This window comes from Elgaria multicarinata, chromosome 12 (genome assembly GCF_023053635.1).
Source record: "Elgaria multicarinata webbii isolate HBS135686 ecotype San Diego chromosome 12, rElgMul1.1.pri, whole genome shotgun sequence".
NCBI lineage: Eukaryota > Metazoa > Chordata > Lepidosauria > Squamata > Anguidae > Elgaria > Elgaria multicarinata.
In genome coordinates this window covers 28,974,896-28,990,678 of record NC_086182.1, presented here as the reverse complement: position 1 = coordinate 28,990,678, position 15,783 = coordinate 28,974,896, and the positions used below count along the sequence as shown (strand labels likewise).

Genomic DNA, 15,783 nt, shown 5'->3' with positions numbered 1-15,783 from the left:
GGCTACCACACTGAAGACTCTTCTCCTGGTGGAATCCAGTTGGACCATAGGTCCATGTGGAACCACCAGGAACATGCCCTTAGATGCCATCAGTAACCAGGCAGGTTGATAGCAGAGAAAGCACTCTCTCAGGCATCCTGGTCCCAAGTTGTTTAGGGCTTTGAACACGAGTACTAAAACCTTAAACTTGGTTTTAGTACTAAAAGTGAATAGGCAGCTTTATAATATTTCATTGAATCATAGAATCATAGAATAGCAGAGTTGGAAGGGGCCTACAAGGCCATCTAGTCCAACCCCCTGCTCAATGCAGGAATCCACCTTAAAGCATCCCTGACAGATGGTTGTCCAGCCGCCTCTTGAAGGCCTCTAGTGTGGGAGAGCCCACAACCTCCCAAGGTCACTGGTTCCATTGTTGTACTGCTCTAACAGTCAGGACGTTTAATAATGACAATGATGCCTCTAAAGGGTTTTGCTATCTCCCAGGTTTGATGTGAGAAATGAGAAAATCCAGATACCTTAAGTGCGAAACAAGTAAAGGTGGCACATTACTTGCAGGATGCTCTCTAGTAATTGCCTGGGGAGCAGGGATGCGCTCTAGGTCTCACTTGCCGGCCGTGCTGCATGGCCCGGGCTCAAGACATCCAAGCATGAGCACGCTTATCCACAGTGGGGCAGACTGTGAGCTTTCATGCAGGCACCCATGTAATCAGGATAGCCCATTGCACCCGGGTACCGATTCCATGGAAGTGTATGTGCAAGCCCATACATTCTTTGCTGCAGATCAACATGCTAAGACATGCTAAGACATGGCCGTTTGGAGGTGGGGCCAGGTAGCGTGTCCTGCTATCCTGTCACCGACTGATGCCCCCTTCACACAATTAACATGCCAAAGGGGGTAGAGTACTGGTTACCTTTAGAATCATAGAATCATAGAATAGCAGAGTTGGAAGGGGTCCTAAAAGGCCATCGAGTCCAACCCCCTGCTCAATGCAGGAATCCCCCCTAAAGCATCCCTGACAGATGCTTGTCCAGCTGCCTCTTGAAGGCCTCTAGTGTGGGAGAGCCCACAACCTCCCTAGGTAACTGATTCCACCGTCGCACTGCTCTAACAGTCAGGAAGTTTTTCCTGATGTCCAGCTGGAATCTGGCTTCCTTTAACTTGAGCCCGTTCTTCCGTGTCCTGCACTCTGGGAGGATCAAGAAGAGATCCTGGCCCTCCTCTGTGTGACAACCTTTTAAGTATTTGAAGAGTGCTCTCATGTCTCCCCTCAATCTTCTCTTCTCCAGGCTAAACATGCCCAGTTCTTTCAGTCTCTCTTCATAGGGCTTTGTTTCCAGACCCCTGATCATCCTGGTTGCCCTCCTCTGAACATGCTCCAGCTTGTCTGCGTCCTTCTGGAATTGTGGAGCCCAGAACTGGACACAATACTCTAGATGAGACCTAACCAGTGCTCTAAAAAGCTGGTGGTTTGCAGTTGCCAGCCCATGCTTTTAAATTGTGATTTCCAAACCAGCAGTGTTATTTTACCTGTTGGTTGGTTTTTGTTTAACGAATTGCTTGTTTTAATTGTGTGAACTGCCTTGAGAGAGCTGTATAGCCCTGAAGGATCGCATATAAATACTCAGACAGGTATAGTAAAATGGCACACTTTTTTCAGCTCAGCTATGCATCCTTTCAGTGGCCTTGGAAAGATCACCTTCTCACAATCTGGGTGCTCTCAGTACGTGAAAAAAGGCATGCTATAAATAAAATAAGGGCACTGCACATTCATGGTATAACATTAATCATATTCGTAGCACCCACGCGATGACCAGGAAGCTGTTTTTAAGTTCAGTTGCATTGGGGGCATAGAACTTTGGACCCACCATGCTCAGGAAAGTGTCAGCATCCTCATGCAGCTGGATGGGGCCCAAATACAGTGGCAGGGCCCACGGTTATGCCATCTGGCTGTCCCGTTCACGTGGTCCCATGGCTGTGAGCTTATGGCAACAGCTCCAGGGAAGCCACCTGGTGCTTTCCAGACAGGTAGCAGCACATATGTGATGGACATTTTATCGTTTATAGTTCTGTAACGTTTTAATGTTTTTAATTACATATTCTTTTTATCTCATTATCTTGTAGTTTATTGTAAACCAAATGAGGGATTTTAATATATGAAGTGGTATAAAATTATTATTATAAATAAAATAAATAAATATAAAGTTATATTTCCCCCCCCCCCAAAAAAAAGTCCTAAATTCTCTCCAGAGCACTGTAGGAAAATTGAAATGACAGGTGTTTCCCAGAGCCACCCACTGCTGCCAGGTAAGTTTGCAGCCAAGGGGGTGAAAGTGGGCGCTCCAAAGTGCCACCAACCTTGGCAAGTGTCAGAACTGTGTGTGATGGAAACCAGGACCAGGACCTCTGAAAATCCCCTAATGAACTGGGAAACTATCCTTCCCATGATCGCAGGAATGAACCAACATTTTATGAGACTGTAAGAGTCAGCTGCGGGGAAAAACTAGGGTTGAGCCAAACTGAAAGCCTCCCCCCACACTTCAGCCTCCCAAGGGGGAGGATTGTGCTGCACAGAGTAGATTGTCTCCTTTAAAGTAGTTCCAACTAGAGATGTGCTCCGCTTCTCCTCGAACCGGAGAAGCAGGAGCGGAGCGGGGGGCTTCGCCTACCCTTAAGGCAGAGGCGAAGAGGATTGGGGGGCCGGCGGAGCATTGCGAAGAGGATCGAGGTGAAGGCGGATCCTTCGCCTCGATCCGGAGCTCCGCAAGAAAGGTAAGTGGGGTTTACTGTGCCCTGCCGCTGTCGCCCATGCAGCGACAGCGGCAGGGCCCAGTAACCCCCCCCTCCCTTACCTGCGTCCGTCCGCGGTCCCTCGGCTTCTTCAATTGAGCCCGCGGCTCAACCAGGAAGTCTAGGCCGCACGGCCCAGACTTCCTGGTTGAGCTGCGGGCTCAATTGAAGAAGCTGAGGGACCGCGGACGGACGCAGGTAAGGCCCCCCTCCCCCTTGGTCCCTTACCGGGCTCTGCCGCCGTCGCTGCACGGGCGGCGATGGCAGCAGGGCCCAGTAAACACCCCCTCCCTCCTCTCCCTTACCTGCGTCCGTCCGCGGTCCCTCAGCTTCTTCAATTGAGCCCGCGGCTCAACCAGGAAGTCTAGATCCACGGGGCGGATCGGGGGGGTCCGTGCACACCCCTAGTTCCAACAATCGTTTCCAAAGAGGCAACCTGCAAAACCACCCCAGCAGTTTGCTGAGTTGATCAGGCTGTGCATCACCTCCTTCAAAGGAGCCCTTTGCGACTGTCTGGGAGGAGGCTGTCTACGATGCGATCCCCCTGCCCCTTTGGCAGCTGCTTCTCTAAGAGAATGAGCCTCATGTGGCGCAGAGCGGTAAAGCAGCAGTTTCTGCAGTCAAAACTCTCCCCACGGCCTGAGTTCGATCCCAGCGGAAGCTGGTTTCAGGCAGCCGGCTCGGGTCGACTCAGCCTTCCATCCTCCCGAGGTCGGTAAAATGAGTCCCCAGTTAGCTGGGGGAAAGGTAATCACGGCCGGGGAAGGCAACGGCAAACCACCCCACTATAAGGCCTGCCAAGAAAACATCAGTGAAAGCTGGTGTCCCTCCAAGGGTCAGTAATGACTCAGTGCTTGCACGAGAGGTTCCTTTCCTTCCTTTCCTTCTCTAAGAGAAAGGGAGAGTTCATGAGTTCGTGGTGAAAGGAATTTTCTTCTTCTAGGGGAGCGATGCTCTTTTAGAGAGGAAACTAAATTGTCACTTTTTTAGTATGAAAAAAGAAGCCAGCATGCCCTAGGAAAACAAACCATGTTTAGCTGCCGTCGTAACAATGCTCTAGAAAAACAAAACGTATTTGGCAGGCGTCGTAACAATGCTGTCTAAAATGCAGATGACTTAGCAGGAATAGTACGGACCAGCTATCTTATTTACGGACCAGCTGTTTACCTGAAGATGGACCACCTCAGGTATCAGATGATCAAAGTACTCATAGACCGCGTCCATGAAGCCCTTGTAGGTTGTCCTCAGCTGCATCTCAGGGTCTTGGAGCAGCCAGCTAAGAAGAAAAAGAAAGCAAAAAGATGTCTAGAACTTGTAAAAAAAAAAGTACGAGACGTCATGCATCGTTCCCTAGTGGCCAACAAGCAGTCTGTGGGAAGCTCACGAGAAAACATGAAGGTAACAGCTCTTTCCCTCTGTTGCCTTTGAAGCTGGAGGCATCATGTAGCCATCATAACTAGTAGCCAATGAGAGATTCTCCTCTTCCTCCTCCTTCTCCTCCAGGACTTATGGGAAAAGACACCCGTTCTTGCAGGAAGATGTTCTAATGGCACCCCGGCTGTGGAACGAGCTCTCCAGAGTGATTGTGTGAGAAAAAGGAAAGCGCGTATGTGAATGAGTGACAGGATTGTATGAAAGGTTTCAAAAAGGTATTTAAATGTTATTTGAAACAAAGCTTCTGAACTTTTAAAAATAAATTTTTGATTGTTTTGTTTTTAAACTACCACAAAAAGCCCACGTGTCTGTTTGGCATTTATCATCTTAAGTTTTCACATTTAACACCCACTCTGACAATCATTCACCTCAGCAGATATAACTCACAGCGCATTATTATATATATTAAAATCCATTCTCCATTTTAAACCCCTTTTTCCACATAGTTTGGAGGAAGGTGGGTTTTATCCCTTGCCTCAGGCGTATCAAGCGGTGGTGCTTGGCTTGAGCAGGGAGTAGCTGCAGCCGGGTCTGGTGTTCAGAGCCTGTGTCGCCCCATTTAGCAACCAGGTCTGGGAGGTCTGGTGTGGAGGGAAGCATATTCCCTTCCTGACTGTTAGAGCTGGACGACAATGGAATAATGACCTAGGGAGGTGGCGGGCTCTCCCACACTAGAGGCCTTCAAGAGGCAGCTGGACAGCCATCCGTCAGGGATGCCTTAAGCTGGATGCCTGCATTGAGCAGGGGGTTGGACTTGATGGCCTTAGAGGCCCTTTCCAACTCTACTATTCTAGGATTCTATATTTGAATTGTGGGGGGCTGGATAAAGACAGGAAGCAGCAGTTTCGTGTAGCTCCTAACCTCAAACACAGTTTGGTTCGAGGTATTTAAGAGCTTTGCTTTAACCGATCTGTAAGCTGCCTCAGACTGCAGGAGAGGCGGAGTATAAATATTTTAAAGTACGCAATTGCATTCAAATTGACAAAACCTGCGTGTCAGTTTACTGCAAAGGATAAGAGAAGGCTTGATGGTCTAAAAGTGGTGTGCAAGGAAAGATCGCCCCCCCTGAAGCATTGAGCAGGGGGTTGGACTCGATGGCCTTGTAGGCCCCTTCCAACTCTGTTTTTCTATGATTCTATGATTCTAAGCTACATCCGAGCCCAGCTTGTCTACGGAGGCTAAACCTCTGGTGGTAAAGACAAGTAGAGAAAAATAAATAGGCGTCTCCCCACCGAGATCTGGTAACCAGGAGAGTTTCTCGGTGCTTACGCTGCACTCTTCCATGCCTATCGCTTCAGGCCGTGTTGATTCAAGGTGCCGGGGAGGAACGGGAGGTTTCTACTCCCCATCTGCATCAACACGTGGTCCCCACAGGAGGAATGAAATGAGCCAAGATGCAAAACTAATCTAGAAAACAGCCCGAGGAAATTAGCGATCCGTTCCTGCATCTGAGGAGGAGGATGGAGGCAGCTGAAGGGTAAATCAAAGGCAGAGTGTGAAGTCAGATGACTGGATCCCATGGCCTAGCTAAGGGCTGCTTCATACGTTACAATATCCCTACGTGGGTGGAATTTTTTAGGGAGGGAATTACACAGAGCCTGTACGTGGGCCATCACAGCGGATCACCGTGCCTTCCCAGAATGGTACGTGCAATAACAGAAAAAGGCCAATGTGCAATCCCAGCGTACAGCTTGTTCGTGGGCCATTTCTTACGTGGAATTTTTCAATATGCAAAGAGTCCCCGAGGCAGCCCTCCACAGCTTGGAGCCCTCCAGGGATGTTGGGCTACAATCCCATCATCCACAAGCCAGCATAGTCATGATGGCTAGGGATGGTAGAAGTTGCAGTCCAACGGTTGGCTGGCTGTTCCTGAGGTAGAGCATGCTGACGGTCCTTGTGGTGGCCACGACACACTTTACATGGGTTTTATTTTAAGGTTTTTATTGTTATATTCTTTTAAATCCAGTAAAGGCCTTTTATTAGAACAATTGTATTTATTGTATTTTGTAAACTGCGGACCTTTTTATTTCATGTACAGTGCTTTGTAACAAAGTCCTATATAAATAAATTTCACTATTATCATCATCATCATCATCATCATCATCATCATCATCATCTAGAGGGTGCCAGGTTGGGGAAGCCTGTCCTAAGACAGGTGTGGACAACCTGTGGCCTACCATGGCTCACTGTTGGCTCTGCTGGCTAACGCTGATACCCAGGGCTGCTCTTTGGTGAATTTCTCTATGCAGAAACTTTGAGGAGGATACATTACTGAAGACAGATTCCTTGGAAACTCTCTGGTTTCACTTCCAAAGAAGCGTTTCGGCTTGGTGGTTGTGAGGACAGGTGTACAACCACACAGATGTTATCTGCAAAAGGCTGCAACGTCGCAAAGACAATGCATTGATGCTTTGCTGCTCCAGTCAAGCGCCCCAATCCATTCATCCCTATTGCCCAACACTCTATTACCTTTACACCTGCAACCAGACTACTTTTTTCCTCCCTGAAGTCTCAAATAGGACTTTTGGAGGATGGCAACAAGGGAGAGGGGCCTTTTCAGTGGTGGCCCCCCAATTATGGAATGATCTCCCCGACGAGGCTCGCCTGGCGCCAACGTTGTTATCTTTTCGGCGCCAGGTTAAGACCTTTCTCTTCTCCCAGGCATTTAACAGCATTTAACAACCTGAGCTGAGTTTGTTTCTTTTTAACGGACCCCAGAACAGCTGTTTTTATAAGGATACTGTTGTTTTTATGCTTTTTATGTTTTTAAACTTTGTATATTTGTTTTTAATGTTTACTGTTTTTAACTTTTGTAAACCGCCCAGAGAGCTTCGGCTATGGGGTGGTATATAAATGCAATAAATAAATAAATAAATTCATATTGAAGCATGCAAGCTGAACACCTTTATGCAACAACTAAACCCCCTCAAAAAACTCACCCTTTAGGGTGCAAAGTGTGAATAAACATGTCATGTTTGTGCTGCCTCCTCTTCTGGGTGCCTATAAACATTCTCCCTGGAACATTATCAACTGCTTTTGTGCAGAATGCTGACGGGGGCGGGGGGGCAGGGGGAGAGAGATAAATGCTTTTGCTCTGAATAAGTGAAACTGGAAGAGCAGAATCCGCAAACAAACGTTCCTTTTATTCTGGGCGGTAAGAGAAACACTCCCTCCACTCTGCATAAGCCTATCTATTGTCGCCCCCTCTCTCCTGCTGAATCCTTCACGGCTAATCCCTATCTCCATGCATTCTTATTACGCTGCTCCTCAGCCTTTCCTCCTGCATTCGTCAGGTCACCTTCCTCTTTCGCTTTTAAATCCCGGAAAAAATTGCTTCTTGTAAGGCACGGCAGAACTACGATGGAGAAGACTTTAGAAGAAAGCTCCGTCTTCGCAGATCCATGCTTTATAGCAGCTTGACTGTTGCGGCTCCCCACTCCTCACCCCCAAAGGATCCTCAGATGGATGGTGTGGAAAAGGCATTGACAAGTTTCTTACAGGGCTTTCTGCAGGGCAGGTGGCAAGAGCTGGCTGGAACCAGTGTCTGCTCCATGGTTGCTGGTGGTGGAGGAAGCTGCTTTCTGACTCCAAGTTGGTGTCTTTGGCCCTGGGTATAAAGGATGTTTGTAGGGCTGGCCAAGGAGGGATACTTCCAGCTAAAGCAGTGGTGGGCAACCTGCGGCCCTCCAAATACTCTTGGATTCCACCTTCTGTCATCCCCGGCCACGGGTCATGCTGGCTGGGGGTGATGGAACAACAACACCAGGAGGGGCACAGGTACATTTATTGATTCATTCCATTTATATTTTGCCTTTTTTCTTCCAGGGAACCCAAGGCAGCAGCATACATAATCCTCCTCCTCTCCATTTCTATCCTCACAACAACAACCCTGTGAAGTAGGCTGGGCTGAGAGTCTGTGACTGGCCCAAAGTCACCCAGTGGGTTTCCATGGCTGAGTGGGGACTAGAACCTGGATCTCCCGACTCCCAGTCCGACACTCTAGCCACTACACTACACTGGCTCTCGGTGGTTGCCCCTAAAGCAGTGGTTCCCAAAGTGGGCGGTACCGCCCCCTTGGGGGCGGTGGGATTGCATAGGGGGGCGTTAAAAGGCAAGGGGGTGGCAGGGGGGCACTCAAGGTGGTCTTTTCCGAGAAGCGCCTCTCCAGAAGGTCTTAAAACTCAGGGACGTTTTTATGGGAGAAGGTAGTTCAGTCCCAAGCCATATAGGGGAAGAATCCACACATGTATTAATACCGTTTAAGAAGAGTCCTTTTAACGGTGAATTGAAATGTTTCAAAAGCACCAAAACGCTAATGAAGAGACATACCTTGCTTGGTGTGCCCCGCCACGCCGGCTGCAAAACAGAGGCGTTTGCTCTCTTTTCCCTCCCTCCCTCAGCAAGCCTGGGGCGGGTGCTTCGGATTTTGAATAAATATTCAATTAATTGTTACTGTTTTGAATTTTATCGTTATTATCTTCCCTAGTGGGTCGTTGAAAACGGCTATTCTGAATAATGATTTTTATAGGGTAGGGTAAGGTAGGGTAGAGTAGGGGGCACTGGGCATGAGTTTGTGGAACCAAGGGGGCGGGGACCTGAAAAAGTTTGGGAACCACTGCCCTAAAGGCTTGGTAGGTTGTGGCTGCTAGATAAGAGGGGAAAGGGTGAAGAAAATCTCTACTCCCCACCTTTTCTGCCATTCCCTTGTTTCATTGCAGAGAACAGGAAAGCCGAAATCCTTGCCGCTCCTAGCCCACACCCCCGAACTACAATTCCCAGGGTTTCCTGGGGACAGGAAATGTCTATCAAACCAGTTTAGGTCTGTAGTGTAGACACACCTTAAGTCACGGGAAGGCGGTGATAGGCAAGCATGTTTCAAGTATTTCAAGGGGAATTAAAAAGGAGAACCATTTGCCAAGGCCACCAAGGGAAGGACGGAAGGACAGTGTACAAGCTGCAGCACAGCAGCTCAGCCAGGGATGGACAACTTGTGTCCCTCCAGATGTTTTGGCCTAAAACACCCAACATCTGTCACCACTGGCAGGGCTGGCTATGGCTGATGGCAGTTGAAGGACAAAAGATCTAGAGGTCCGCAAGTTGTCCACCCCCGAGCTAAGCTATTAGGAGATTTATTTATTTTGTTCATGTATTACACAAATGCTTCCTAACTCACCTAACAGGGAGAAATCAGGGCTTTGAGACATGTCCCTGGAGTTTTCCAAGGAGCAGACTGGAAGAGCATCCCTTGGTATCAGCTGAAGCCTCCTGCTAAGATGGTCCCTTTGATTCTACTCAGAGGTGTCCTGCAACCATCTCATCCTGTCTATATTTGGATCATTTTGTTTCTGACAGCACTGGTGGACAGTAAGAACTGAACGCCATGGAGACAATGTGGACTGCAAGAGAATCAAGATCCGTACAGCCTTACCTGGGCAGACCACCAAGGTCCCACTCAGAGCAGATGTAAGGTCCTGGACGCAGAATCACCCACAGCCCGACCTCTCCAGCCATCGTAATGAAAGCCCTAGAGAATCAGAAAGGGTTAGGCGGCAGAGCTGTCGTGAGCGCACAGGGACTGCAAGGTGGGCAAGGGAAGCTGCAAGGAACAGCTCGTAACGAACATTAGATCTCTGTCCATACTGATCTGTATAGATCCCACAAAGACTAGTAATAAAAACATGGACGAGGGGAACAGCAAGGCCACAATATAATGCTATGAGTGGGCCGAAGCTAATGGTGTACCCAGTTGTTTCAAATCCATAGGAGAACTTCGGAACCTCACTTCTCCAGCACCTCACCTGTCTGTGCATTCTTCCTCTCCTCCTCTCCACTCCCTTCTCCCTTTTCTTCATCCCCATGACTACTTCCCCTCCTAACTCCTCCTCCCCTAGGTCCTCTGTGGCTATTGGGCCACTACTTCCTACATTTCTAAACCCCCGCTTTGTCCTTCGACCCTGCTATCGGCCAGGTCTTCCGTGACATCTTAGCCAATCACGACCAGCACAAATCCTCTTAGCATTGGGGTTTGAACCTCAAGCCCATGGGCCAAATCTAGCCCTGGGGGGCAGAGGTGTTTCCCAGGATGGCCAACCCTCCTTCTCCCCATTCCCCTGGCCCTATCTGCTTCCACCCCACAAACTGCTAGTTTTCTGGTTTTGGTGGATTTCTCCCATTGTAAAAGACTGAAATGCCTCTCCTAAATCTTAGTTACTAGTAGTCAGGGCTTTTAAGTTAAAATTCACTGGTATTTTGACCCTGGACTTTTGCCATCAGCCCTATATGCCACTGGAATGCAGCCCTTGAGAGTTTCTCCAAAAATGAATTCAGCTCTCGGGGTGAAAGAAGTTCAAAGGCTTAGGGCGTCAGTGCATAGGCAATTCACGCTAAATGCAATAGTCCCACCTTCTACACAGGTCCAGCATTCAGCCTGCAGCAGAGGCCGAGCAAATGCCTTGGGAGCTCAAAAGCAGAACACAATGCCGTTCAGAAAAAGCTGGAAACAACCGAGTGGCGAGGGAATATGTTACAAGCACAGGCACGCAATTGCTTTGCTGTGCTTTAACCACAGGCCCAAGAGTCCTTTCTCCGACAATATTCCACCGTACAGCAGCAAAGCATCCAATACTTGGCACAATTGATCTGACAGAACTACCAGGCTGCAATAAAACGATGGGATTTCGGCCAAACGAAGAAGAACTGCACAAGCCCTTCGCCACAGGCTTAACCCTTATGTGAACCGCCCAGAGAGCTTCGGCTATGGGGCGGTATGCAAAAGCAATAAAATAAATAAGTAAATGAATAAACTCAACCTATAGTCACTCAGGACCTTCTCAAGGTTGGAGAATCAACCCCAAGACAACCGCGTGGACAACTTCTTGCCAAGGGTGCAGTGAAAATTTCAGAGTGACCGAAACTGGAGATGATTGACAAGGGCTGGATTATTCTGGTCTTTGTGCCCTGCGGTTTGCGCCCTTAGTAAGCACCCCAAACCGGCTAATGCAAGAAACAAGATTTGGGAGAGATGGACCCAGGGCCGGTGCTACCATAGAGGCCACTCAGGCAGCCGCCTAGGGCACCAAGCTAAGAGGGGCGCTGGGTGCTGCACAGCACTCACGCACGTTGTTGGCTATGAGCCAGCCTGGCCCAGCCCGAGGATTCAGCCGGGCTGGGCGGGCAAGACCTCTCTCCTCAAACAGGCCGCAATGTCCAGGCAGGTGGGCAAGCGGGACTCCCTCTCCCTTCCCCAGGAAAGCTAGGGACTTGTGGACTCCTCGCAAGGCAAACTCTCCTGCTTCCCAATCCTGTGTGCGTGGAACAACGGGACTTGCATCTGAGAAAGCGTTGCACCGGGAGGCACCAGTGCGGCCTGATCCGCCTATGCCTCCTTACTCTGAAGCCTTATTCCCCCGAGTAAACGTGCGGAGGGGATCGAGATGCCAAGCTGCATAGCAGGTTGCGTTCACACAGAAGTAAGTCCCAGGGAATTCCAGACGGCTTGGTCCCAAATCGAAGTGAGCCAATCCCAGCTCTCCACTCGGCACACACGTTCGGACTTCCGCGCAATTTGGTGGGGGGGTGCAAGTAGCTTGCCTTGCCTAGGGGGCAAAATAGTCTGGCACCGGCCCTGGATGGACCTTTGGTCCGTTTCATCAGGGACTGAACGCAGAGCATTAAGTAGCCTCTCTACCTGGCACAGAGACGATTCGGAATCCATAATCCAGAGTCTGCCCGTGGGTAAAGTCCATTCCAGATAGAGTTGGCAGACCCTGGACAAGCTTGATTGACAACTGAAGTGGATGAGGAAGGGAAAGTTGTGCATGACACGTGTCTAGAGAATTTTAGGCTTTAAAAGACCCCTTAGCGATTCATCCTTGTATAGAAATTGGGGGAAACTATTAAAAGGGATTCGATAGGACCTTTCTCTCAGCCATTTGGTGCCGTACTTCTTTGAAAAATGTCTAGTTGCTAGAGGGCAGAACGCTGCTCCTGCCCAGCCCCCAGGCCAACCCAAGGTGTGCCCCATCGCAATATTTTGCAGTCATGGAAAATTGCACATAGGTGGATCATCTCAAATGAGTGAAATTTAGGATATTTTAGTAAGTTTTCAGGATGCTTTTAGGATGTTTTTAAAAAGTGTATACTGTGTTTTTAATCAGTAGTTTATGTATTTTATGCTTATTGTTTGTCAGGATCTGTGCTACTGCAGAGTATTCGCAGGACCCAGGTCCATTGTCAGGAGCTGTTCTGCTGTAGAGTGCTCGCTGGACTCAGGCCCTTTGCCAGCAGTACTCCATGCTAGTATTATTAAAGTAAGACCTTTCCAGACTACCCATCTTGTGTAGGGCTCTGTTATGTTTTAGTTCTCCCGGGTCCCGGTGGCTTAGCCCTAGAGTCTGGCCGCCCACGCCTCGGATCATTACATTGTTGTTCCCCACCTCGATCCAATCGGAGAGGCGGGTAAGAAATAAATTATTATTATTATTATTTGTTTAGCACAATTTTCACAATTATTTAGCAGAGTTTTCAGATTGCAGGATTTGGGTTTTCAAATCATAAGGTTTTAATAATAATAATAATAATAATATATTTATTTCTTACCCGCCCTCTCCCTTTGGATCGAGGCGGGGAACAACATTAGAACAGGAATCAATACATCTTAAAAATTCATGATTTAACATTGATCTGGATAGGCCTGCCGGAAAAGGCTAGTCTTTAAAGCTGCCTTAAAATCACACAGAGAGTTAATTTTACGAATCTCCTCCGGCAGGCTATTCCACAATCTGGGGGTGACAGAAGAAAAGGTCCTCTGGGAAACTGATGTCAGCCTAGTTTTAGCTGACTGAAGTAAGTTCACCCCAGAGGACCTGAGTGTGCGGGGCAGACTATATGGGAGCAGGCGATCCCCCGATACGTACTTCAGGTCCAAGTTTCCACTGAAGTCAAACGTCCCTCTTTCTGCCTCATGAAGATTCCACGGTACATATCTAGAACACAGAATGAACGGGTTGAATATCTAAATGCTGGTTTCAGGGATCAAGGAAACAAAACGACGAATTGGCCAACTATCCCCACCTGCTTGCAAGCAAGACCTGGCCCTCAAAGGAATTTGATCTGGCCCCCGGAGGTCATAGCAAATTTCACTCAGTGTGTGGCAAAAAGTTTGCCAACAGGAGAGAAAAACAGGTTGTCAAGTTGTAAGACTGCACCATTTTTAGCATCCCATCTTTCCTCTGAATGTCGTATGCAACATGTACACAATATGTAACTAAACACAGTTGTTTGTCCGCCAGAATTCGAGCGCTAAATGGCACCAATTTTATTATGGAAATGAAAAGAGGAGAACTCAAAAGGTGCATGGAGAACAATTTATTAGCCCAAGCCGTTTAAATCAGTTTCCCCCATAGAAGAGTCATAAGACTTGAAATGTACTGGGCTAATAAATCGTTACCTGTGCAACTTGGAGTAGGGATGGACGAACTTGTCTACTCCTAATCATTTCACAGATTCTTATGTTCTGTTTCTGTATTAATCTGTGTTGTTTTTTAAAAAAATCCTCTCAGAATGTGTATTTTAATGCCTATTTAAATGTGAACTTTCCCTCAGAATATGTAAATACATATTTTGAGAGGTTTACATTGTGAGAACTCTGTCGCAACATTTGGAGAAATGCGAAATCTGGTGCATAGCTAAACTCGGATCTGCATATTAGTCCAAGGGACAAGTTATCAGATCATTTTTTATCTGAATCCACAAAAACTGAGTTCTGCAAGCATTCTTTCAGTCTCTCTTCATAGGGCTTTACAAAGCCCTATGAAAGAATTGGACATTAGCCTGGAGAAGAGAACCTAGGGAGGTTGTGGGCTCTCCCACACTAGAGGCATTCAAGAGGCAGCTGGACAAGCATCTGTCAGGGATGCTTTAGGGTGGATTCCTGCATTGAGCAGGGGGTTGGACTCGATGGCCTTGTAGGCCCCTTCCAACTCTGCTATTCTATGATCTCCACCTCCGAGGTCCCGTTTCCCCCACCGGCTCTCTTTTTGTACTGGTCACCTCCCTTCTTTCCTCTTCTGAGTTCATTATGAAGGTGGCTCACTCGCGAGCAGATCAATTTGGGTGGCACATAGGAATGTGCTGGAGATCAGTAGCGGAGCTCCTTCTTTGCAAGCAGAAGGTTAACCTTTCCATCTCTAGGAAAGTCTCCTGCCTGAATCCACAGAGAGCTACTACCAATCAGTGTAGATGATACTTAGCTAGGTGGATCCATGACCTGAGCACGCAGAAGGCAGCTTTTTATGAAGCCAGCGGCTACAGTGAGAGAAAACTGGACCGAGCCTGCAGCCAGGGCAGACTTACGTTGTGAGGGTATTCAAGCCACAAGCCTTCAACTTCGTCAAGCGGTCCCTCCAGTATTCTCGGGGGATGCGGAAATAGTGCATCGAGCCGCCAAAGATACGAAACGGCTTGTCCTCCAGCAGGAACTGTGAGTTCTTGGCCTGCAAGCCCAGCACTCTGCCCCTCAACCGCATGGGGACCAAATCACTCAAGTTAAACCTAGGATGGGAAGAAAAAGATTAGTGGGAGCACAGCTGAAGGGAAGAAGTGATTGCCCTGAAAGCACGGACCATCTTAACCACTCGTCAAGGTCAGCTCAGTGCTGTGAATACTAGAAAGTCAGGCTCATCTACACCAAGCAGGATATTCCACTATGAAAGCGGTATGAAAGCAGTATATAAAAGGCAGGAGCCACACAACTGCTTTATAGCGGTACTGAAGTGCACTGCAGGATCTACACGACTGCTTTATAGCGGTACTGAAGTGCACTGCAGGATCTACACGACTGCTTTGTAGCGGTACTGAAGTGCACTGCAGGATCTACACGACTGCTTTGTAGCGGTACTGAAGTGCACTGACAACTGTTGGGGCCCAGGACACATCTACACCATGCAGGATCTAGCACTATAAAAGCGGTATGAAAGCAGTATATGGTATGTGTCATGGGCCCCAACAGTTGTCAGTGCACTTCAATACCACTATAAAGCAGCAGTGTGACTCCTGCATTTTATATACCGCTTTTAGACCCCCTTCATAGAGCTATATTCTGCTTGGTGTAGATGAGCCCAGAGAGAGGAAGGGAAAATAGGAAACACGGGTCTTCTATGCACACTTATAGTTCTTGATGTGGTAAGCTGGTGTTTGGTGTGGTACCGCATCAGACTGTGGGTGGGGGCTCACATGCTTGCTCTTCCATACCGATTTTTTTTAAAGTCCTTGCATGTAGAAAACTAGTACAACAAGGAGAAGGCTAGGAAGGAACCCTTCTCCCTGAGTTGCTGGCTTTCTATGAGCAAATTATAATATTGCATGGGCTTAAAACCCCTAGCCTCGGTGCATTCAATCAGATTTTTATTGCAACCTTCCTCCAAGAGCTTCATATGGCCTCCAACATGGGTGCACAAACTGCAGGTCAGGGGCCACGTGCAGCTCTCCAGGCTTTTACTGCATCAAATTCCCTACTGCCTGTACCCTCCGTTCCCTCCCCTCAGAGATCCGCCTATAGATCA

General features: G+C 48.2%; 1 protein-coding gene across 1 annotated transcript in view; it reads right to left on the bottom strand.

Annotated features, from left to right (window-relative positions):
- LOC134407380 (beta-galactosidase-1-like protein 2) overlaps positions 1 to 15,783 on the bottom strand; it is an 80,924-nt gene that overhangs the window by 49,629 nt on the left and 15,512 nt on the right. Inside the window, exons 2-5 of the mRNA XM_063139120.1 lie at positions 14,576 to 14,773; positions 13,138 to 13,206; positions 9,651 to 9,746; positions 3,956 to 4,064 (exon numbers count right to left, since the gene is read on the bottom strand). Coding sequence (XP_062995190.1) covers positions 3,956 to 4,064; positions 9,651 to 9,746; positions 13,138 to 13,206; positions 14,576 to 14,773 — 472 coding nt within the window. The remainder of the gene's footprint in view (positions 1 to 3,955; positions 4,065 to 9,650; positions 9,747 to 13,137; positions 13,207 to 14,575; positions 14,774 to 15,783) is intronic.